This window comes from Schistocerca americana, chromosome 7 (genome assembly GCF_021461395.2).
Source record: "Schistocerca americana isolate TAMUIC-IGC-003095 chromosome 7, iqSchAmer2.1, whole genome shotgun sequence".
Taxonomy (NCBI): domain Eukaryota; kingdom Metazoa; phylum Arthropoda; class Insecta; order Orthoptera; family Acrididae; genus Schistocerca; species Schistocerca americana.
The window spans coordinates 250,282,941-250,308,262 of record NC_060125.1 but is presented as its reverse complement, the minus strand read 5'-3'; the positions used below and the strand labels follow the sequence as shown (position 1 = coordinate 250,308,262).

At 37.9% G+C, this 25,322-nt stretch overlaps 1 protein-coding gene across 3 annotated transcripts in view; it reads right to left on the bottom strand.

Annotated features, from left to right (window-relative positions):
- Positions 1–8,002: 8,002 nt before the first annotated feature.
- Positions 8,003–25,322, bottom strand: part of LOC124621771 (cysteine--tRNA ligase, cytoplasmic) — an 83,828-nt gene continuing 66,508 nt past the window's right edge. For all 3 annotated transcript variants that reach the window (XM_047147203.1, XM_047147204.1, XM_047147205.1), the window contains exons 10-12: positions 21,197–21,359; positions 9,621–9,832; positions 8,003–9,317 (exon numbers count right to left, since the gene is read on the bottom strand). In XM_047147203.1, coding sequence (XP_047003159.1) covers positions 9,174–9,317; positions 9,621–9,832; positions 21,197–21,359 — 519 coding nt within the window. In that variant the 3' untranslated portion in view covers positions 8,003–9,173. The remainder of the gene's footprint in view (positions 9,318–9,620; positions 9,833–21,196; positions 21,360–25,322) is intronic.

Genomic DNA, 25,322 nt, shown 5'->3' with positions numbered 1-25,322 from the left:
GGAGGTGAGGATCCAAAAGGCCAGGGTTGTGAAGTAGACATTAAAATCAAGCATGTTATGTTCAGTTGCACATTGTGTCACAGGGTGGTACAGTTTGCTCTTGGCCAGAGTTTGGCAGTGGCCATTCATCCTTGTGGAGAGCTGGTTGGTAGCCATAACAATATAAAAAGCTGTGCAGTGATTGCAGCAGAGCTGCTTTCACACGTGGCCCAAACTCCGATGGGGTAGGATGAGCCTATGACAAGACTGTAATAAGAAGTGCTGAGTGGGTGGATCGGGCAGGCTTGCACCTGGGTTTTTCACAAGGATATGATCCCTGTGGCCAGGGGCTGGGATTGGGATGGTCATAGCGGTGGACTAGGATGATGCAGATAGTGGGTGGGTGACGGAACACTAGTTTAGAAGCAGTGGGAACGGTCTTGGGTAGGATGTCCCTCATTTCAGAGCATGATGATTGATAATCAAAGCTCTGATGAAGGATGTGGTTCAGTTGTTCCAGTCCAGGGTGGTAATGCATGATGAAGGGGGCACTCATATGTAGCTGGTTCTTAGGGGTGGTGGGAGGATTGGGTGGTGTGTGGTGACACAGCACAGGAAATCTATTTGCGGACTAGGTCTCGGGGATAGTGTCTGTCTGTAAAAGCCTTTGTGAGATCCAGTATGCTAGGCTAGGGAATTCTTGTCACTGCAGATATGCTGTCCCTGGGTGGCAAGGTGGCCAGGCTGTATAGGAGGGACTTTTTGGTGTAGAAGGGATGACAGCTGTTGAAATGTAGATACTGTTGGTGGTTGGTGGGTTTAATGTGGACAGAGATGTGCATAAAGCCATCAGAGAGGAGGAGGTCAACATCCAGGAAAGTGGCATACTGGGTTGAGGAGGACCAGGTGATGCAAACAGGAGGAAGGTGTTGAGGTTGTGAAGGAATGAGGATAGGGTGTCTTGGCCCTGAGTCCAGATCATGAACATATCATCAATGAACCTGAGCCAGACCAGGGGTTTGGGGTTTCAGGAGGCTAGGAAGGTTTCGTCTAGATGGTCCACAAACATGTTGGCATAGAAGGGCAACATGCAGGCATCCATGGCTGTGCCGTAGATTTTTTCGTACACCTTTCCTTCAAAGTAGTAGTAGCTGTGCGTTAGGATAAAGTTAGTAACCTGTGTGAGGAATGAGATAGAGGGTCTGCGAGTCTGAAAGATGTTGGGAGAGGTAGTGTTCAATAGCAGCAAGACCCATGCTCATTAGATTTGTTGGTGTATAGGGAAGGAGCATCAACAGTGATGAGTAGGGATCTCTCAATGTGCACCGCTCTCTGCCAGTGCACCCACCAGACTTTCTTGGCTCCTCTCCTTTTCTGCATTGACTCTCCTCCTTCCCAATAGTCTGCCCACACTGCCCCTTGCAGCCTTCTAGTCCATGCACACTCCACAAGACAGTGCTCTTCTCCCTCCTCCCCTACCTGTAGTCTGCTATCCCACCCCTTCCCTACACCATTCATGATTGCTACAACCGTAGTCGGCCATAGCAGCCAGAGGTAGAGGTCATGTGTGCATGAGGTGTACCTGATTGTGTGAATGTGCGTGTTTTCCTTTCTTTTCTGAAAAAGGTTTCGGCCAAAATCTTAGTTCAATGTGTCTGTCTGCAACTCAGTGGCTTGTCTTTGCAGTGAGTAGCAATCTACCCTTTTCATAATTGTTGATTCTTTCATTCAGATGGTGAAGGTGTTTTCTTCATTGTCCATAGTTGAATGGAGATCCACTGCAGAAACAAATTCTACTTCAATTAATGAGGTGTCCAATGCATGCTGACTTGTGGGCAGGCAATGAGCAGGGTGCCTGGAAATGGTAGCATAAGTGCAGTTGTGTGTTAGCTTTTCTGAGTGACACAACACAGCTTAATCAGATCCCAATAAAATAAATAGCATTGCCAATTATAATATAGTTCAACTAATAGAATGTTTGTAGTTGGTTTCTGCAACTAAAGTTTTAACAGTCACAGCAACTGGCACAGTGTTCAGTACTTGCAATACACCACTACAATTGATTCCTTTTAAGCATTAGCCCTCATAAGCAGGACTTCTGCACAGACCAAAGAAATAGAAACTCACCTACAAAGAAGTGCCCGTAGAAGGGTTATTTATGAGGACAATGGACTTGAATTGGGGACTAAAAATTTTTTGTACGTAATCAACTGTATTTTATGTAATGTCCGAGGTTTTTTGCTGCTGGTGCGTGAGTGACAATATCTACGTCAACATCTACATCTACATGGCTACTCTGCAAATCACACTTAAGTGCCGGGCAGAGGGTTCATTGAACCACCTTCACACTAGTTCTCTATTATTCCACCCTTGAACAGCACACGGAAAGAAAAGATTGCCTCTATCTTTCCATGCGAGCTCGGATTTCCCTTATTTTATTATGATGATCGTTTGTCCTTGTGTACGTTACCATCAACAAGATATTTTCAAATTTGGAAGAGAAAGATGGGGATTGAAATTTGGCAAGGAAATCTCACCACAGTGAAAAACGCCTTTGTTTTAATAATTTCCACCCCATATCCTGTATCATATCTGTGACACTCTCTCCTCTATTTCTCGACAATACAAAATGTGCTGCCCTTCTTCGCACTTTCTCAGTGTATTCCATTAATCCTATCTGGTAAAGATACCACACCATGCTGTAGTACTCCAAAGGAGGATGGATGGGCATAGTGTATGCTGTCTCTTCAGTAGATCCGTTGCAGCTTGAAAGTGTTCTGCCAATAAAATGCAGTCTTTGGTTTACCTTTGCCACAACATTTTTGTGTTCTTTCCAATTTAAGTTGCTTGTAATTGTAATTCCTAGGTATTTAGCTGAATTTACAGCCTTTAGATTTGATTGATTTATCTTTTAGCTGAAGTCTAACAGATTCCTTTCAACACTCATGTGGATGACCTCACCGTTTGCACTATTTAGGGTCAGTTTCAAATTTTTACACTGTACAGGTATCTTATCTAAATTGTTTTGCAATTGGTTTTTATCTTCTGATTGCTTTACCAGGACAGCATCATCTGTGAATGACTTAAGACAGCTGCTCAGATTGTCTCCTAAATTGTTCACAAAAATAAGGAACAGCAGAGGGCCTGTAACACTAGTTTGACATAATTTTCGGGTAATCCTCTTCCCTTTATGCCAGCCTTCTATTCCTCCCTTTGGACTTCTTGTGCTTCTGCTGGTGAGGTTTTGTCTGTCATCCAGACCAAATAGTTGCTCTTAATTCACTGGAAATCCAATCAAGATCCATCCTAACAGATGTAACTTTATGTTACGTGCTCTGTTATAGCTCTTTCTCACCCTCCTGTTCTGCAGGTTGTGTTGCTGTAATTGGTTCTCTGCATATTGCCACACATGCCACTTGAGGTTGTGTTGAAGTGTTTATTGCATTGCCAGAATAGCAAACATCACTGTGTTTGTGTGTAGGCAATGACTTGAGCATGGAGTCCAAAGCATTGTTAAGGTGGTAGCTAGAACCTCTGCTGATGCTTCTATTGGGAGTGGGCATTGATGTACTGCAGATCACAAACTGCAGCAATGTGACTGCAGGCTTGAGGGATGGACCTATTATGAAGAACATTGATACCAAGCAATGTCTGTGGGGGTGGACTATGTACAGAATGCCTGTGAATCAAGAGAAGCTGTGAGGAGTGAACACTAGGTTGAATATAGCCACACAGAATTGCAGGAAGGCCAGGAGAGGTGGTGATGACATGTATGAAGCGAAGGAGAGCTCCTGTAACATTATGAGCACCTGATGACGATGATGATTATGATGTGACGGTGTGTGTCATTGTGATATTGTGCCAGTCTGACACTAGCATGTGGCTGAACACCTCTAGAAACTTTGGTCAAAATTTATTTTATTCTTATATTGTGCTTGTCATCAGATTGTTCAAAGCAGCTGCTGCACTAGTGTAGCACCCTGGAAAATACAACAGCAGACTCAACACACTTGGTTAACAAACATGGAGCTAGTCATTGAAGTGCCATATTTGACCTCCATACACGTAACTAAAACCTTGTCCACTGAAGGTTTGAATTATTGTATATGCTTAAAATGGGTTAAACAAGTCAATGATTACTGTAGTTTAACTGATTACAACAATGAGTTGCATATAAAAAACTTGAAATTTGTGGGTTATATGGAGTATATTTGTACCAGTAAATAACACAATGTAAATCACATTGTGCAATAAACTTGTTCTGAAAGCAAGCTCATTGAATAGCATTATTACATCAATTCATGAGAACAAGGTATAGAAAGATTACAGAGCAACTGCATCAGTTATTTGAAAGGGACAGGAAAACTAAACTACAGGAAGATTTATTATGTCATGAAGTTAGCTGGGTAGTTTTCAACATGGCTTACACACAGAACTGTGGCACATATTCTACGGTGGAAATATTAAATAAAAACAACAGAATGGTAAACTCCTCTGCCTGGATAAAAAGAGCAGAAAATGGAAGGAGGTGACAAAGACTTTGAAAAGAATCACAGACTTCATCACTTGCTAATTGACGAGATACATAGCAAAAAAGGAAATAGTTAATTATCTGTGAAGTTTAGTCTGCCTTGCTTTACAGTCACATCAATGCTGGTGTATCAGACATAAGTGGAAGCTGACTGCAACCTTAGTTGCAGTCATCCATTTTCGGAAGCAGTAATTGTACTTGTGAAATGATCAACCCCTCTAGCAGCAGCTATTGGGTCTGTAGTACCATGCAGCCAGCACAGGCAACTTCACACTGCAGAGCACAAAAGTGGCTCCTTTGTACTGAAAAGTCATCATTTCACCATTGCCAATGTGTTAAACCTTTTCCTCAAATTTGTTGGAAAAAGTTTATTTTAAGCGTTGATGAAATTTTAACACAATGACAAATTGTCTACATTTCAGTTTAAAGCTCAATAGTGTTAAATCAAAAATTGGCATTCATATAAATGAAAACTAAGTTTTTGTTGCTTTGGTACATGCTGCACAGAAACATAATTCAACAGCAAACTAGGTCTGCAGACTACTGTTGTTTGTGTGGCTTTTTAATTTATCCAGTAGTAGTGGTTTGTGGCTTTGGACCTAACCCGGTCTTACACTTGTAGAACAGAATTACCTCCTAAGTGAAGAATTAATTTTTGTGATTACTGAATAACAGGTCTCCCTACTGCAAATGTTTTTGTTCCGTTATTAAATGATACAGGTGTGTCAAAGTTTTCTTGGAAAGTCATGAATATACCTTTACACCAATACAAATTAAATGAATTTCCTACGTGACACTATTCTGCATTCTAAAACAGAAAATTTAAAACTGTATTCTTTATTTAAAAATTATGATCTGAAAATGCATTTTGCCATTTACACTATAATTTCGGCTATTCATTTTCAAATCTGGCAAAGGGGCCTTAGTGAACAGTCCTCTCCAATTTTCTATGCACTTATAACACTTGAAGGTCAGCATACAGACTTCAGTTTCCTACAGCAGTACGACATAATTCTCGAAAAAATGGTTTTTGAAGATCAGAAGATTTTCAAATGCTGTTAAGTATAAAACATTTGTAGCTTATTAATGAATACACTAGCAGCTCAAGGAATAATCTGTAATCATATGGTCACTAGTTCAAATTTAGCAATAGCAACCTTTTTCTTTACTTTCTTTGAAATCCATATTTATCAAAAATGGAAATACTAATTAAACATAAAATCATAGTTTCTAAGAAAAACCAATATCTCTTTACTTTTTAAGTAATATTTGTATGAAAACAAAAGTATTCACATACATTAAAAGTTGGTTCAAAAATGCGAAACCTCAGATACTTTTCTTTTTTCCTTCTAAAATTTGAATTGTGTTCTTGATGTATCAATTTTCATATTTTGTCATTTAAATAAGGCATTTTGTATGTCTGTATCAAATTTTAATCTATTTATATACAATGAGTTATTTTTATTAACAAAATTATGAGTCAGTATTTGTTAACCAGTAAATCCATGCAAATCTTTTGAGTTAAAATACTGTGTATAAAACAGCTTCAAAGGTCTAATTACTTTACAGATTAGTTAATGTGTTAAATATTTAATGTAACACATGTAAGTGAGAAAAAAGCAAAAAATGTTTCAAATTATGTTTAAAGTTTGCTGGAAGTCATTATGTGCTCTCATCATCAAACTCTGCCTGAGTATAGCCATGTAATTTGCACTTAATTTTAAGCAAAACCTAGTTTTTCACGTATCTCAATGTTTATGGTGTCATGTTCCCTCAACTGTGCGTTGTACAATGATATCAATTTCCAAGCGCAATCAATGGTATATGTGCGTACAGCTTGCAAAATATGTTGTGATAGTGTTGGTTGTAAAGTAGTAATAAATTAGAACGTCATGCCTATTGCTAAAGTTTTACTACATGAGCAACAAAAATGTAGTAAGCAATAAACTTTTTGTTTCAAACAATGGGAAATCCAGGATGGAATGTAACAATATAATAAAAAGGATAGTTGCTGCTCACCATATAGCTGAGATGCTGAGTCACAGAAAGGCACAACAAAAAAGACTGTCAGAGAGTTAGATTTTTGGCCAACAGCCAAACTCGGTGTGGCTCCAGCAGCTGCCAGAGGCAGTCACGTGTGTGCGAGTTGCATTTGCACATGTGTGTATGATGTCTATTTTTGACAAAGGCCTTGTTGACCAAAAACTAACTTTCCAACAGTCTTTTTGTTGTGCCTTTTTCCATTTCATCATTTTGTGGGGGGTGTCAGTGAGAAAAAGTTTTGTGAAAAGCCTGAAATTACGTAAAACTGTTTGAAGCCACTAAGCACTCTCATTCTTGAATACTGGATGAATATGGTCTGGGTAATTTGCGTGCCATGACTTATGCTGCCTCAAGATGTATACAAAGTTTCTAATATACTTTTCTTACTGTTCTGAACTTTTAACGTAAGATTATACCTCTTTAGGAGTAGACTGCTACACCTTTTTTAACTTTCGTCAGTAATTATACGAAATATTGAAAATAAAAATTTTTTTGCTCCTGGAAGCCATTAGACAAACAATTGTAACTAGATAGCATCATGAGCTATGAACCGGGTTGGCTGTTTAGTAATAAACTAATATTTACATTTATTAATACACATACAATTAAAAAAGTATGCTACTACCAAGATTAAAATCAGTGATTTTATTATTACAATGCGTACTGATCTACCAATGATTTTTTTAATGAATTTCAAATGTTTTATACTTGACAGCACTTTGAAATCATCTTATTTTTAAAGACCATTTTTTTACAGGTTTTTTTTCCAAAATTGCTTCGTACTGCTTTAGGAAATTATTCCCATGCTATTAAGAAAATCGAAAAGATCATTCCTACAGTCCTCTTTTGAAACAAACTTCATGCATCAGCCTTATTTTAAATTTTATACTTTAGTGCTCAAAATGTGTTGTATGCTTAAAACTCTTAGCCGAAGATAGAATTGAGTAGCAGAATATAAATTTCTGTTCCACATGTTTTTCAATTTCTACTGATGCCTGATAAACATGTATGTTCTGCAGATTGCCTGCATTGATGCATTTCCTTTGAATTCAATGACATTAACAATGATGTAAATCTAATTTTTCTTATCAGCAGTGGTTTATAAGGAAGTATGGTTATCTGGAGGCCAAAACTTATTTACATTCCACAGTTTCCCCCTTTTTACAATCAGCAGAAATTAATCATTCACACAGAACACAGGTCATATGGCACTCATGACCTCTTATTGATCATAGTGTTTTTTATTCCAGTTATCAAAAACAAATTACTAACCTGGTGAAATTCACTATGTACTCTGAACAAACTGAAGTACATTATTAAATGTCAGCTCTCCAGAGTTACAAAGTAAGAGAATTATATGCAAATGCAAAACGATGCATTTATTGCAATGCTGGAACAAGTCAAGCTGAAAGGAATGACTTCTAGTCACTTGAAATGAAAAAGACAAAGTTAAAACTATAGTTTTAGTTTTAATGTACAAGTGAAATGATCCAATGCACATAGTTCATTTATTTCAGTAATTACATATATTCAAAAGGCACACACATATCGTAATCTCTCAGTGTAATCAGTCAAGTTAAAAATGTCAGATTAAAGTCATTCAACATAACCCACATATAACTGCAACCATCACCACAAAAATTCATGAACTGTGGGTGGCTTGCATACAACCACAGGGCAGTTGACACAATCACAAAATATTTAAAAATACAACTATTTACAAATAAACAAGTTATTAATCTTGGTTGCCTTCAGTAAGACAAAAATATACTCATTAGTACAAGCCCCACAGGAGCTATACAGCATAAAGAGATCAATAATGTTTCATGGTTAAACAAAACCTTTCAATGGCTTTGTGCCATAAAATATGATACTTGCATCTATGACAAATAAACTGGGGTTATAAGGAATATCATACACTTTTAATAAAACCAGATGGTTTTAAATACTGACAAATTAAACTGACTTTTTTTCCTTTGTGTGTTCAGAACATGAGACAATAAGAAGAAAGGAATGGAAAAGTCTAAAAATGAAATTATGGCAGTGATTAAACATAAAAATGATACAATTAAATACAATGCAAGTAATTAAGAGGTTTGCTGTTAATTTGGTTTCCATATACACTGCATGTATTTAGCATTTTCAAGCTTGTCAAGCAAAACAGCATCAACTTTTGGACAACACTCACTAATCATAGTCAAACTGTCAGTACCACAACAACATTGATCCATGTTTGATTTTTAAGTTTTTTTTTTTTTTTTAATTAAAAAGTTGAGTATGGGTGGTAGTACTATTGAGGAACAGATCCTAAGCTTTCCTTCTCCTAATATTTCAGTACTGACACATTTACATACCTGACAGATATTCCTAGCTTTCTATGTGCACATTAGACTTTACATACACAGTCCAGCAAGTTGTTTGACATTTTCCTTTTGCCTCTCAGTCAGCAACAGACAAATAACTATATCTCTTGTATTCTTTCATTACAAACAACATTTACACAGTTACATTAAAAACATGAAAAATAAATTAGGTACTCCAGAAGAACACACACTAAATAAATATCAGTTCACATGACAGAACAGAAATACAAATATCTGTTTCTTATACTTCTTCAATATCAGAGTCCATTTGGAAGACTATTCTCTTTGAGTGAGGATAAATAATCATTGTATTTTTTCTCCTGAGCCTGTTGAAGCTTCTGTAGTTTTTTGATCTGACCTTTGCTTAGCTCTTTCCCTTCTTTATCGTGGGTAGGAATGCCCTGAAAATAACAGCAAGATTCATAACTACACATTTTCACAACATACACCAGCTATAATAGACTGACAAAGATCAATATGTTTAAAAGCATTTCACTGGAAGTGCTTCAAATTTACGCTTCAGCAAGTAATCCAAATTTAAACAGTAGAAATCTAGAAAGAATTGCAGCAGAAGACCTATCTGAGCCTAAGAAAACATCCATAGCGGATATGCCTCATACAGGCATGGAAAAATGAAGCCATATTTGTATCAAACAATGAAATAGAAATCTGACAACAGTAACAAAGCATTAATGAAATTTTACCTTTTCATCAAATTGAGAATATTTATCAGTTTCATGCTTGAACATATCCCAGGGAGGGATTTTGCGCTGAGCGTCTTTTGCTGCCTGAGCAGCTGCCATTTCAGCCTTTTTTCGCTCCTTTTCTGCAGCCTTCTCTGCCTCCTGCTTTCGTCGGGCCTCGCGTTCTGCCAATAGTGTCTCCCTATCAACCAGCTTGATAGCAGATGCTCTTCCTTGAACAGAAAGAAACCCCACTGTGAAATCTTGCACATCTTGATTACAATGAAAAGTACATCCAGTTTCCCTTATGTGTAAGAATTGTAGTATATTAATTATATTATTTAACTATTGATAACTGTTTCCACAAAGTAAGATGTGTATTCCTTTCTAATCATGGTGAATACCACACACAGAAAAAGGTGGCAGATGTCTTACTCCCTTTGTCAGAAGAGTTGTAGTGCAGCGGGGAAAAAAAAAGAAAAAGAAGGGGCGAGAGAGAGAGAGAGAGAGAGAGAGAGAGAGAGAGAGAGAAATAAACCCAGTTCTCTTCAAAGTAGTCCCCTTGGTTATCTATACACAGCTGCCAATGTTTCTGGAGGTCTTGGAAGCAGACAGGGAAATTTTCAACTGTAATGCTTGTAAGCTCATTTGTCACATCCTGTTGAATGGATGTGATACCTTAACGAAGCTTTCCCTTCAGTTGCCCTTTCACTCATGAAAACAAGAAAAAATCGCAAGGTGAGAGGTAGGGCGAATATGGCAGATGTGGGATGACAACAATAGAACATCTGGCCAGATACTTGGTAACAGATAAAGCAGTATGGAATCTTGCATTGTCAGGCAGCGAGAACCAGTCCTGAGAATGCCAAAAATTAGGGCAACAATTTTGAATTGCTTGTTGTAAATGTTTCGAGACTTGAGTGTAAAGAGTTTGGTTCACTGTTTGACCTGGAGGAACAGATTCAAAGTGAACTAATCCTTTACTACCAAGGAATGTGGTCAACACTGACTTTGTTCTCGAAGGTTGTCACTGACTTTTTTTGAGGCTAGTGAACCAGAACTTTGCCATTCAGCACTTTGACACTTCATGTGAGGGTCATATTCATAGCACTAACTTTCATTCCCATCAATTATCTTTCATAGAAATGTGAGACCATATCTGGCTCAACCCAGTAGTTTAACAGAAGTTCTTGGTATTTCCTCTTTCTGCTCATCTGTTAGCGTGTGAGCAACAAATTTTGCAATAAGTTTCCATCTTCCTAAATCTTCGCGTGAAATCTTCTGACACACATGATTCAAATTAAGTTGTTCTGATATTGCAAGCACAGTTACATGAAGGTCTTTTTGCAATAATTGCTTTACATGCTCCACGTTTGCATCGGTATGTGCTGTAGATGGGTGACTGGCTCTGGCATCAGCTTGCACTGAATCTCTACTGCCAAGACACCTTTTGTGCTACCCTAGAACACAACTTTTTGAAAGTGACTTGCTTGCATATGCTTGCTTAATCTTTGTCCATGTTTGCTAGGGGTTTTCTCAAGCTTAATGACAAAACTAATGTTCACTCTTTGCTAACAATCAGCATCCACTGTGTCACCATAACTAATCCACCAAGAACCCAAAAAGTGTGCTTTTTTTAATTTTATTTACATGTAAAGTTCCGCTGGACCAAGTGGAGAAGCAAATCTCCAAGGTCAGGGAACGTGCCAGTATATAAAATAACACCATAAAAGTAATAACAGATAAAAATAAAATGTGACTTCTGAAATTTTCCCGGCGTATTTCTTCTTCTAATAATTTCCGGGTATGCAGCCGGATCCCGTCGACATTCTGCCACGATATTTCGGCCCAGAGACGTCCGGCCATCATCAGGTGAGTACACAACTACTGAAGAGCCCAGGTGCAGTCGCGGTATAAATACCGCGACTGCACCTGGGCTCTTCAGTAGTTGTGTACTCACCTGATGATGGCCGGACGTCTCTGGGCCGAAATATCGTGGCAGAATGTCGACGGGATCCGGCTGCATACCCGGAAATTATTAGAAGAAAAAATAAAATGTTCATAAACCTGAAAAAAGTCAAGACATAAGTTTAAGTAAATGCAATCAACAATGCAACAAGAATCAACTCAATTTTTCAAGGAACTCCTCTACAGTATACACGGAGTGATCCATGAGGAAACTCTTCACTTTCAATTTGAAAGCACATGGATTACTGCTAAGATTTCTGAATTCTTGTGGTAGCTTATTGAAATTGGATGCAGCAGCGTACTACACACAAGAGTTAACGAAGTCTGATCCAAATGCAGGTTTGATTTCTGCCAAGTATTAACTGAGTGAAAGCTGCTTATTCTTGGGAATAGGCTAATATTGTTAACAAGAAATGACACACACACACACACACACACACACACACACACACACACACACACACACACACACAAAGACTCTTTAACAGGGGTCAACGAGAGGTTCACGAACTTACATCACTTATTGCCCGAACCGCCCATTTCTGAGGCAAAATTATCCTTTTAGAATGGAAAGAGTTACCCTAAAATATAATACCATACGACATAGGCAAATGAATATAAGCAAAGTAGACTAATTCTCATGTCGAACAATCACTTACTTCAGACACTGTTCGAACAGTAAAAATGGTAGCATTAAGCCTTTGAACAAGATTCTGAACATGGGCTTTCCACGACAGTTTACTATCTACCTGAACACCTAGAAATTTGAACTGTTCAGTTTTACTAATCATATGCACATTCTGTGAAATTAAAAGTCAGGTTTTGTTAGAAACTGTAAAAACTGAGTCCTACTGTGATTTAGAGTTAGTTTATTTTTTTACAAGCAATGAGCTTACGTCATGAACTGCACTATTTGAAACCAAGCCAGTGCTGCATACAATATCCTTTACTACCAAGCTAGTGTCATCAGCAAACAGAAATATTTTAGAGTTACCAGTAATACTAGAGGGTGTAGCAGTTCTCTCCCGATTTGTTTATCTCTTCGTTTCCTGACTGTCCTCGGTGTCGACGTACTGCGTTGCTACACGGGCTGAAAAATGGGTTGTGGATTCCAACACTGACTACTGTAAATAATGTAGCCGACAGGTGCACAGTTGTGTTTCGCAGTACTTTAATTTCATTGTTCACAACCTCCTAATAATACGCAGTTATATGGCCAGTGCACTATTGTTTAACTTTCAATAAGCCTCATTACACAGGTCTTTCATCTGAAATTCTGCCATAGACTGACTGTCTCGTGACCAAAATTTAGGCCCTTAATATCATCACAATAAAAAGTGCTGAAAATTACCATAGTTTGCAGTTAAATTTACAGAAATTACAATTAAAACTTAACTCATTAAATTAGCTGAATACATCGAAAAATTCCGTCTTTTTAATAGTGTCTTCTACTTCAGGAGTTAAACCAAATTATTTGTTTAAATCAAGCAAACGATACTTTTGTCAAAACTGTTAATTACTTAGGAATTAATGGATGGCTGGTTTTGCTAACATGTTTTCGAATAGAGCCAAATAGATACTTTAAGATTACTAGTATTTCATCTTCCAAGTGTTCATAATTAGTACAGAATTTAAATTTTTTTTATATGTCAACAACAGAATGTACGTTCCAAAACAATTACTGATTTCACCCTAAAACAAAATATGCTAACTAGGAATATTCAAAATAAATTAGAAAATCAATTACATACCTAAAACTAAGCACATAATTATATCTGATGTTATATTCTTTAAAACTGAGGTCCAACCTTTCTCTTTTATGAAAATGCAGATTATTCTTATGTATGTTAATGGTAATTAGTTAAAAGTGAAAAAACAAATTTAAGTACACTAATGGCAAAACAAGAGGGAAGAAAAAATATCCTAGCTTGCTTTGTCACAAGGGCATATCATTTATATAAATAAGGAACAGGAGTGGTGATCCCTGGGGCATCTGCCCCCCCCCCCCCCCCCACCCAATTTGAGCATACCCCACTCAGACCCCACATCACAGCCATTCTCAACACTGTGAATAATGACCTTTTGATATCTGTTGCTAAAGTAAGTGGTGAACCAATTGTGGGCTACTCCCCGTATTCCGTAATGATTCAATTCCTGCAGCAATATTTTGTGATCAGCACAATCAAACGCCTTAGTTAAATCAAAAAATATGCCTATTGTTTGAAACCTTTTGTTTAACCATCCAGTACATCACAGTTGTTAAATGACCTCTAAAGCTGAACTGTACATTTGATAGCAATCGTGTGATAGATAATGATCAATTATCCTTACATATGCAGCCTTTTCAATAACTTTAGCAAAGACTGATGGCATAGAGATAGGTCTAAAATTGTTACATTATCCCTTTCCCCCTTTTTATAAGACGGCTTTATTACAGAGTAATCGTTCAGGAAACTGGCCATTCGTAAAAGAAAAATTACAAATATGGCTAAATACAGTGCTAACATATGCAGCACAGTACTTTAATATTCTGCTAGGCACTCCATCAATTCCATGAGAGTCCATAGTCTTCAGTGATGAAATTATCGACTCAAACTTGTCCTTGTCAGTATCACGGAAGAGTATTTCAGACATCAATCTCAGAAAGGCATTTGCTAAGAGTGTTATATGATTCACTATAGAAACTAAATTTTTATTTAATTCACCAGCAATGCTCAGAAAATGATTGTTAAATACTGTGCATATATCTGATTTATCAGTAACAGAAATATTTTTAATACGAACTGACTTTATATCATTGACCTTGTGCTGCTGACCAGACGCTTCTTTCACAACTGACCACACGGTTTTAATTTTATCCTGTGAATTAGCTATTCTATTTGCACACCACATACTCTTTGCCTTCCTAATAACATTTTAAAGCACCTTACATTATTGTTTGTAATGGGGTATCTTAACTTGATTGTGACCACATCTAAAATTTTGATATAACTCCCACTTTGTTCTAAATGATATCCTTATCCCTCAAGTCAGCCACCCAGGCTGCCTATTACTCCTAGTACCCCGTTTAAAACGTTCTAATGGAAAGAAACTCTCAAAGAGCATAAGAAATGTGTCAAGAAAAGCATTATATTTGTCATCTATGTTACCGGCACTATAAACAAATACTACTCTTGTTCCTTGACGAGGCTTAAAAAACCCTCAATTGCTGTTGGATTAACTTTCCTATATAGTTTGTAATTATATGTGACATTTGTTTGAGTACAAAAGCCCTTTAGTATTAAAATTTGTGCACCATGGTCTGAAAGGCCATCCACCCTCTTACTAACACAATGCCCATCTAGTAATGAAGAATGAATAAAAATATTGTCTATGGCTGTGCTACTGTTCCCCTGCACCCTAGTTGGAAAAAACACAGTCTGCATCAGATCATATGAATTTAGGAGATCTACCAACATCTTTTTTCTTGCACCATCATATACAAAAGTAATATTGAAGTCACCACACAACTAATTTCTGGTATTTCCTATAAAGCGCATCAATAACCCCCTCTAGCTTGAGCAGAAATGCTCTGAAGTCAGAGTTACGCGACCTATAAACAACAACAATTAGAAGTTTAGTTTCACTAAATTCAACTGCCCCTGCACAACATTCAAATATCTGTTAGTGCAGTGCCGTGATACGTCTACAGACTCAAATGAAATACTTAACCCCCCCCCCCCCCTACATGGCCACTCCCCCCACCCCACAAGGAACTCGTTGACAAGCAGCCAGCTAATCTGTATCCTGGTAAAGGAAGCCTCTGAACTGTCAAATTATTTAAGTGGTGCTCCGATATACCAATAATTTTGGAGTCAACATCTATAAGCAGTTCACTAACTATATCTCCAATACCTCTAATATTTTGATGAAATATGCTAATTCCTTCTCTACTTGACATCCTTCTCTACATGACATCCTCTGAAGGTGAGCCTTTAGTTAGAGGGTGCAGCTCTAACACCAACTACTACAGGAATCAACAAAACTGTTGAACAAGCATGATTACATTCAAAAGATGCAGTGTCTACTTTCTGATTTGGTGTATCGCAAAATCGGTGCTGACCCTACTAAGAGTGTTGAGAGAAAGACTAATAACCTCCTGAAGAAAAGTTCTTTGTCACAGGAGACTATCAAGAGTCTTAATTCTTACTGTGCTGTACCACCTAGATTATATGGCCTCCCTAAGGCCCATAAAGTGGCTGTCCCATTGAGGCCTATTGTTTCTAATGTTGGTGCTCCAACATATTGTGTAGCTAAACATATTGCTAGTTTGTTGAGCCCACTAGTAGGTAGGTGTGAACACCACATTAAGAACTCTGTAGATTTCTTATGTCGATTGCAGGGATTGCATTTGAATGACACTGACATTTTAGTCAGTTTTGATGTGGTTCCTCTTTTCACTCGTGTTCCTCTCTCTGATTCGTTGCAGCTAAGGTGCGCGTCATTTATGTTGGTGGCCGAGTTTAGGTTCGTTCTGCGCATCTGACGTCACAAAACACAGTCAGCCAATGAACAGAGAACGACGTTGCCACATCTCGACTGCAGTGCAGAGCATGGACGAGTGTCTTCAGTTTTAGAAACGTTCAGTCATAAATAAAGTAATAGAACAAAAGCAGTGTCTTGATAGCAGACCTTCTTTTATAGAAAGTTTGGAAAAAGCATTCTTTATACCAACTGCTTAATATTCTATTAATTAATTAAACAAAACAAGCAATAAGACTCCTAATTCAAGCGATAGCAGGGAAAGGTGTATGTATCAATCTCACGAACTGCTTTTTCGCAATAAAGAACAGCGGTAATTGTTTACTTCCTATTGTACTTCGACGAAGCGTGAATATTCATAGTCATACCAACGGTGTTTGTCAGTATTGTGCATGACGTGTTATACTTCTCGAGGAACAACGAACACAGACGAGCTGCGTTAGTGTAATGATGAAGGTGTTAGGCTTCTATGTGAAAGGTTATGAGTTCAATCCTTCTGAGGTGCATAATATTTTCTGTATTTAAAAACAATATTGAAGTGCCATACGTAACGAATTGTATTCGTTTGAATGCAATTTTTCGAAATTTCTAGTGCTTTGTCTCTTCATTAACCCTTTTGCTGCTGCAGACACGTGCTCCCCGCATTCCGCGCTGTGCGCGATTTTGTCATCACTGCACTGCTCGCCTGTGCAGACACATAGTGTTCCCACTGCTTTGACACACTTATTTGATTTCACAAAAACTATTTGGCCCAAAAATTTGATTTTTACACGTCTTGACTGATACCTTTTCCCCATAAATGACTTAATTTTGTTCGATGTTCAACGCAGTTATTATGCAGCATTAAATCTAGTAAACCAATGCACGAAATTTTGAAGAGTTTGCAGAGGTAAAAGTCCATAGCGTGTACTTTCCATATGGTCGATTTTAGTTGCCACAGTGTTGAGAATGAAATGTGGACAAGATACCTAAATTTCATATAAAATTTACTGTATAACAACATCTCATTTAATTTAAGTACCACATAGGTGTCGTATGTAATATTGAGAAATATTCCATCTTTCGCGACTGTAATAAAAGTTTTATTTACACCGGACGCGTTTGGCTTTATTTTAAAGCACGTCAATCAATGAAAGGTATGGCACATACACAATGGTACTCATGTTCTCTTTCTTGTTTTTGTTCCACAGTCGCAGTTTTACCAATGGTATTGAAATATATTCCTCTTCTGCAACTGTAATAAGCAACTTATTTAGACCAGACGCGTATCTCTCTTTTGAAACATCTTCAGTGGACAGTATTTTGTCTCCTCCATTGCCAAGTCACCTTTCGTAGTTTTGTGCTGCGGTAACACAATATTCAACGTTTGTGTTGGCTGATCAGTGTTTTAGCAAATAAATGTTGTCTGTGTGTGCCACACAAAAAAATTATATTTGACATAGCTCAGAGGACTTCACTGATAGGCGGTATATTCAAGTCCTAATGTTTTTGTAAGTCGACTGTTTTGTTTAATGTATTTTGTGTACTGCCTTTTGATTGATTGAAGTGCTTTAAAATAAAGCCAAACGTGCCCGGTGTAAATAAATCTTTTGTTACAGTCGCGAAAGATGGAAGATTTCTCAATATTACATACGACACCTATGTGGTACTTAAATTAAATGAGATATTGTTATACAGTAAATTTTATATGAAATTTAGGTATCTTGTCCACATTTCATTCTCAACATAGTGGCAACTAAAATCGACCATACGGAAAGTATACTCTATGAACTTTTTTACCTCTGCAAACTCTTCAAAATTTCGTGCAATGGTTAACTATATTTAATGCTGCATAATAACTGCGTTGAACGTCGAAACAAAATTAAGTCATTTATGGGGGGAAGGTATCAGTCAAGAAGATGTGTAAAAATCTAATTTTTGGGCCAAATAGTTTTTGTGGAATTGAATGATAAGAGTGTCAAAGCAGTCGGAACACGATGTGTCTGCACAGGCGAGCAGTGCAGTGACAAAATCGCGCACAGCGCGGAATGCAGGGAGCACGTCTTTGTACCAGCGAAAGGGTTAATGCGGCCGTGGTGGCTCTACTTCATGAACTGCGCGCTCCCCCCCTAAACGTAAGCTTGCGAACTATGCTATACTATGGCGCTGCTTCTATTGGCGCGTGCGTCGTGTGCAACTGGCAACGCAGCAATCTCCCGCGTCTGGGCGGGCATGTGCGAGCCGCCAAGATAAAAGAATTCAACTATAGTTGAGGTTAAGTTTGGTGTCGAGTTAACAAATTTGTTTCGACATGTGCTGACTTCCACTTACTTTTTATTCAATGGTCAGTACTACGAACAGATTGATGGAGTTGCAATGGGAAGCCCGTTGTCACCTATTGTGGCCAATTTGTTTATTGAGGACTTCGAGGAACGCGCATTGGAGTCAGCGACCTTGAAACCTGCGTGTTTTTTCAGATATGTAGACGATACTTTTGTTCATGGAACTTTTGTTGTTTGGCCTCATGGTAGTGAGAATTTAAACCAGTTTTTGGAACATCTGAATTCAATCCACACGAAAATTCAGTTCTCTATGGAGGTGGAAAAGAATGGATGCCTTCCCTTCCTTGATGTGTTGGTCAGAAGGAAGACTGTTGGTACGTTGGGACATTCTGTTTATAGGAAGCCTACTCACACTGACTTGTATCTGCGAGCTGATAGTTGTCACCATCCAGCTCAGTGTGAAGGAGTACTTCGTACCTTGGTTCACAGGGCCCATGTTATCTCAGACCCTGAAAGTTTGGCAGCTGAGCTATCACATCTCGAAGTCTCCTTTCGTCAGAATGGTTATAGTGAGAGGCAGATCAAACGTGCGTTCGCTATCAGCCTTCTGTGCAACGGGTGAGTGACACCTAAGTCTATGGCCTTTTACCCTTACGCAGGATTGGCCGTATTTTGTGGAAATATGATGTGAAATGTGTTTTTTGATCACCTTCTAAGATTAAGGCCCTGTTGGCAACCGTAAAGGTGATCTTGGTTTGCGTAAGGCTGGTGTCTATTGTATTCCTTGCAGTTGTGGCATGTCATACATTGGTCAGACAATCAGGACTGTGGAAGACCGGTGTATTGAACGTAAGTGTCACACACACTTACAACAGCCGAACAAATCTGCTATTGCAGAACATTGCCTTGACACCGGTCATCCTATGGAATACAACAACACAGAGATTCTGGCTTGCACGTCCAGCTATTGGGATAGTGCTATTAAGGAAGCTCTTGAAATCAAACTATCAAGCAACCTTATAAACAGAGATGGTGGATTTTGTTTAAATGCTGCTTGGAATACGGCTCTGTCTCTCACCAAAAAACAGAGGGGCAGAATTAGTGCTACCTCACCTGTTGATTAATAGCCACTATCGATATTTCTGATGTTGGTTATCTTTGGTTGTGTGTTAACTCTGCGGTTACTTGTTCTGTGTGTGGTATCTTCCTTGTTTCTCCTCTGTGAACCGAGGTATTAAATTCCCTTGTACATTGCTTCCTCCTTGCAGTTGAGCCTTGAGAATGCCAGGGTGTGATCCTGTTGAAGTATCGGCGGTGGTCGACGACGTCACCCAGCAGCAAACCCGTAAGTTATTTGGACGTACGATTTGTAATGTTTGTGGGTGTAAATTAACGTTAGTGTCTGAAGCAGACTTACTTCATCTTTATGTAAGATGATGAAACTGCGAAAGTTTAAACAATAAGGACCCTAACTGGACAGTATGAAAATAAAATAAAAAATTGTTTCTAATAAAGTAAAAAGTGTGTGGTCACAGCAACTGCAAATGTAAGTGCACGTAAAACAGTAAGGCAAACAAATAATATTCTGTTTATGACCGATTTGGTGAAGTTTTGTAACTGTGATTTGGTTTTCATACAAGATGACTGTTGAGTCTTTGCACAAATTAATTAAAATGTTCTTTTGGTCTACAATCAAACCAGCAAGCTATTACCAAATAATTGAGATGTAGTTGGGAAAAACAACAATTTTCACTAGAAGTTTAATTTCATTGAATAACACTTTGTTGTAACAGTGGGGGAGCGTATCTCAGAGGTAAGTTAATATTAACTCCACAGTGCTGCAATAATTAAGTTGGTGAACTTGAGTATTGATGTGGTGGCAATATGCCAGTGCAGTGCAACCACATTTTATGCACCTTCTCATTCTCTGGAACATTCAAAAACAACTTTTCAGGAATTTTTATTAATGTACAGTATGGTACTACACACCATTTGTAACCCATTTTCTGAAACGTAAATTCGAAAACAAGATAGAAGCATTTTGGTACCAGGAGCAGTGAACTAGCTAGTGATGTCACAGGCATCACATGACTCAAATGGACCATTTTACCGGGCCTTCAAACTATTTGAATTTCACTTCTGTTTTTGTTTAAAAAAAATACTGAAAGTCAAGAGGGGGAAAAGGCATGTTTGACATAATTAATCATTTAAGACAATTTCCAGGAAACAGTCAAATACCCTATTACACAAATGCAAGAGTGAAGATCGTGACCTCCCACTAAACAAACCGGGATCTCTGATGAAATCTGTCTGTGAAATTCAATTTGCACAACTAACCAAAAATTTGAGTGCTTGTGGTATGTAACAGCTGCATAAACTACCAAAAGCATATCATATAGATTTATTTTAATGCCAGTACATATTTTAACTTCTAAATTTGAGTGTACACAATATGAAACATTGTTCAAGTGGTAAAATTCCCATATACAACATCTCAATTAAATAGGTCAGGTGCTGAGTTTTGATAGGCACATAAACAAGAGACCATCGCTGATTTTGGGGTGAATACATCTTCACAGCTATAGAGTAACTGTATACCTGTAGAGCAGAGATGTTTATTTTAAATTTATGGTCATACCAGTCGGTTTTTAATGTGTGTGTCCGTGTGAGGGGGGGGGGGGGGGGGCACCATTTCTTCCCTTTTTAGTCATCTGCCTTCTCTAGTTGCACTGCCGTAATATTAAATACTGGAACTATGGAAAACATGTGGGCAGGAAATACGTAATGGAAAAGAAAATGGTAGCATCTAACGTTTCTTAAGGGAACTTAGTATGGTAACACACTCACCTTCTAAATCTTCAATGCGCACTCCAACATCAGGTAAAATTTCATCTCTCAGCCTATCACATTCTGACAAAATTGATGATGCTTTTAACTGCCGTGCTAATGACCTTACACTGTCACGGAATTCAGATAGTATTGTCAAGTAAGGCATGACTATCTGCTCTACCTAAAACAAAACAAAACAATAAGAAAATATAGTTGGTGACCCACCACACGAAGTATGACAAAGTGTGTTTTACATGCTGATGCTGCTACTACTACTAATTTTTGTCCCTCTCATTGAATTTTTCCAATGGATCATTAAAAATCATTTTTACTCCAGTATTATGCCAAATAAGCAGACCTAAAGGAATAGAAAATGTGCCAAAATTTTGAGTTTTTAAATTCTAGAACATTGCATCCTGTGTAACATTACCAGCTACAAATGTTTTAAAAATTAGTTTCAGTGAACAAGTGCAGGCAACATGGATGGAGGACAAACAAATTCAACAACCTCAGAAAAGGAATGAAGCTTCAGTGCTGACAAAATTAGGCAAGGTGGAATATCTCCAGCTGCTTTAATCTGGTACAATTCCACCTCTAAAATAAATACTTTTCCTGTATACATGTAAATCCAGAATCTCTCAATTCTTACCCGAGCTATATTTTCAAAACTTTATAGTTCAGTGTACAGCAAAGACTCTGCTGATAATATTAGTGTTGATAGTTCATGTACAAACATATTACCTGTAAAAATATTCAAAATTTAGTATTCATAACAAATTTATTTTTATTTAAAATTGAAGAGTGAAAATGGAAAATGACGCAAAAAATGCATTTTCAGTGCTATTGCATTTTTGGTACTCTGTTGCATGGCAAGAATCTCAGCTTCCAAAAACTAGTAGAGTGAGGATTCTAGAGATATTCTTCAGCATCCTATGTATTACTCCAGTAGGGATCATGAAGACAGCATTCAACAAATTACAACATGCATGAATGCATTTAAGGAGTCATCCTATCGCATTCCAAAGGTGACTAGACTGGGACGAAACTGTTGACATGTAATGCCATTCTAAGTACCTTGTGGCATGCAGTTCATAGTAGTTTCTGGAGTATGTATGTGGATGTGAATTAAAGTTACTCACAGCCAGATTCAGTTAAATAACACATGGCACAATATTAAGCGTGCTATGTAAACAAATTGCTTGATAAACATTTACACTAATTTATTCTATTACAAATGAAGAACACTATTTCTGTTATGAGGTAGAAAGTTTGTTACAAATTTTTTGAATGTTTAGAGATACACTTATGATAAAAACTGTAATAATCTTTGTGACAGGCACTTGTTGAGATAGGAGTTATTTTAACAAGACTGACAGACACAGAAAACTAAGAACTGGGGTGAATCATAAGCTTTTGGAATTTTACTTAAAAAAATTAAAAGTTGAGGAACAAGAAACAGAGGGTATAAATGCAGGAGGTGAAGAAGTCATTAAATATTTAATCAGAAGTGACACAAAGTATGACAAATGGCTGGAAACCAACAAAGAACAAACAGTCATTCATATTCCAAAGAGCTTTTGAAATGAGGGATTCCTTATGTGTTTTTATTGAAACAAAGAATGGGAAACATCTTTTCCGTACAAATCATTTTACCATTTCTCAAAATTTTCACTTTTAAAATTAGTAAAGGTTTTCAAGTGGTCCAATCAATTCTAAAAACAGATTTTCTGCTCCAATGTTGGGATTCTGAAACAGAAATGAAGGCCAACTTGGACTAATATAACAATGAAAACAATCAATTACTGACAAAATTATTTAATTGGATGGATAAAAAATCTACTAACCAAGCAGTGGCAGAACATACAAAAGACAGTTGTAACTGGCAAGCTTTTGGAGCCTGTGGCTCTTTCTTTAGGAAGAAGGGTGAAGGAAAAGGACTGGAGAGGTCTAGGAAACAGGTTAGATTTTGGGAAAATCACCCAGAACTGGGAGTCAAGGGAGTCTTACCGTACACGATGAGAAAGAAAGACTGATTGTTGTGGACTGCATCAGACAAGATCTGAAAACCTGAGAGCTTAAAGATGGAAGACAGGGTAGTACACTGAGAGAGATTACTGCTTAAACAGCATATGTGAGTTAATAATATGAGTGAAAAACGGGTGCATTGTACATAACAGAGGTGGGAGGGGGGCCGTGAACAATAGTCGGGAAAGGCAATGAAAGATTTAGGAAACTACAACGGAGTGAAGGAAAGAGTAGTTACAGTGAAGAAATGCTGAGTCAGAAGAAATTAACGTAAATTAAGGCCAGGTGGGTGGCAAGAACCAAGGAAATGTGTAGCACTAGCTCCCACCTACGAAGTTCTGAGAAACTGGTGTCTGGGGGAGGAATCCAGATAGTGCATGTGGTGAAATAGGCACTGAGGTCATAACTGTCATATTGTAGAGTGCACTCTGCGACAGGATATTGTGTGTTGCTGGAATATGCCCTCTGCCTATGCCCATTCATCCAGATTGATAACATGGTGGTAGCCATGCTGATATAAAAGACCAAACAGTGTTTACATAACAGCTGGTATATGACAGTCATTTCACAGGTGGCTCTCCTTTTGATAGTATATGTTTTGCCAGTTGAAGGGCTGGTATAGATGGTGGTAGGAGGATGCATAGGGAAAGTCTTGCAGCAGGGTCGATCACAGGGGTAGGAGCCATAGGGTAGGGAGATGAGTGTAGAAGGAGCATGGGGTCTGGCTAGGATACTAGGAAGATGACAATTAGCTACTCTGTGTGTGTTGGGTAAAATCTCAGAAAGAATTGACCTTATTTCAGGGTATGATGTTAGGAAGGCATGGCCTTGTCGAGGTAGCTGATTAATACATTCAAGACCAGAGTAACAGTGAGAAATTGATTATTTTCATTGTTATATTAGGACATGTGCTCATCATTCCTTCTTATGTAACCCTCTTCTCAGTCTTTGTTGTCTTATCATCTTGTTCAAACTGTCATCTGTTTTCTACCTTATGTGCTAGTCCATTCGTTTATTTTACCACCCAGATTAATCAACACTTTGTTCCTAAATATTTTCTAGTACTGATTTCCATGCAAATAGATGAGTCCATTATTATTTATGAATCTGCGTGTAACAATTTGTTTACAGTGCACTACATTGCAGGGGCTTCTCTTGATCATCTTTCACTGATTTATTTGCAAATTTGACAGCTTTTTTCTTTCCCACCCTCCACTTACTGTGTTTATACATAAGTCTTTCACATTTTTGTGTTTGTTTTTTTGTCAAATTGCACTGATCGAATTTCACTGCCATCTCCTACATTACTTTATTTACCAAGCAAGTCGTTTACATTTCTTCTTGTGGTTTACTCTTTCTGTATGCTCAGTTTATAAAGTTTTGTCTCATTTCATGACTTCCCCTATCGATATTTTTCTTTCCCAATCTTTTTTTTTTTTTTTTTTTTCATATCATAAGGGCCACTTTTCTGGCAAGAAATTCTCACCCACTCATTACCTCTTGCTAACCATTATCTGTTCTCATGATTTTCATACGAATTTTTCTGATTTTTCGAATTTTTTTTCCTTGCTTTTCTGCCACTTAGCTATCTTTTCCACCCTCTGCTTATCTTTTTTTTCCCACTCCCACCATTTCTAATGCTACAAACCATCCTCTCTTTCCATGATGAATACTGTCACATATTACATCCATTCTTTTAGGGAACATACTTATGCACTATCAAAACGAAGGTCCCACATTCTGTTTCTTGAAACCTATTTGTCCCTTTGAGTTACTCCCAATGGCCTAACATTGAAAGTTCCTGTTTCTGGATGCAATCCTACCCTACGCCAGGCTCTTTTACAGTTTCAAATACAGCAATCTCTTGCTCTTACCTGGCAAAATCTGTGGCCTATATGCCCCATCAACAAATTTCCATTCTACCAGACTTCTCTCCCTCTACAAAATCCTGCAGTTATCTGCCCTCACGTTTCCTTCAATGGTACCACCTGCCAAGCCAACTTCAATCTGGTTTCCTTTCCTTCACATGTAATATCCATTGGAAATATCACTTTTCAACCCAATCCCAAAACCTTTCCAACAGCAAACCTGACACTGAATCCTGCCTTGAACAGTTCAG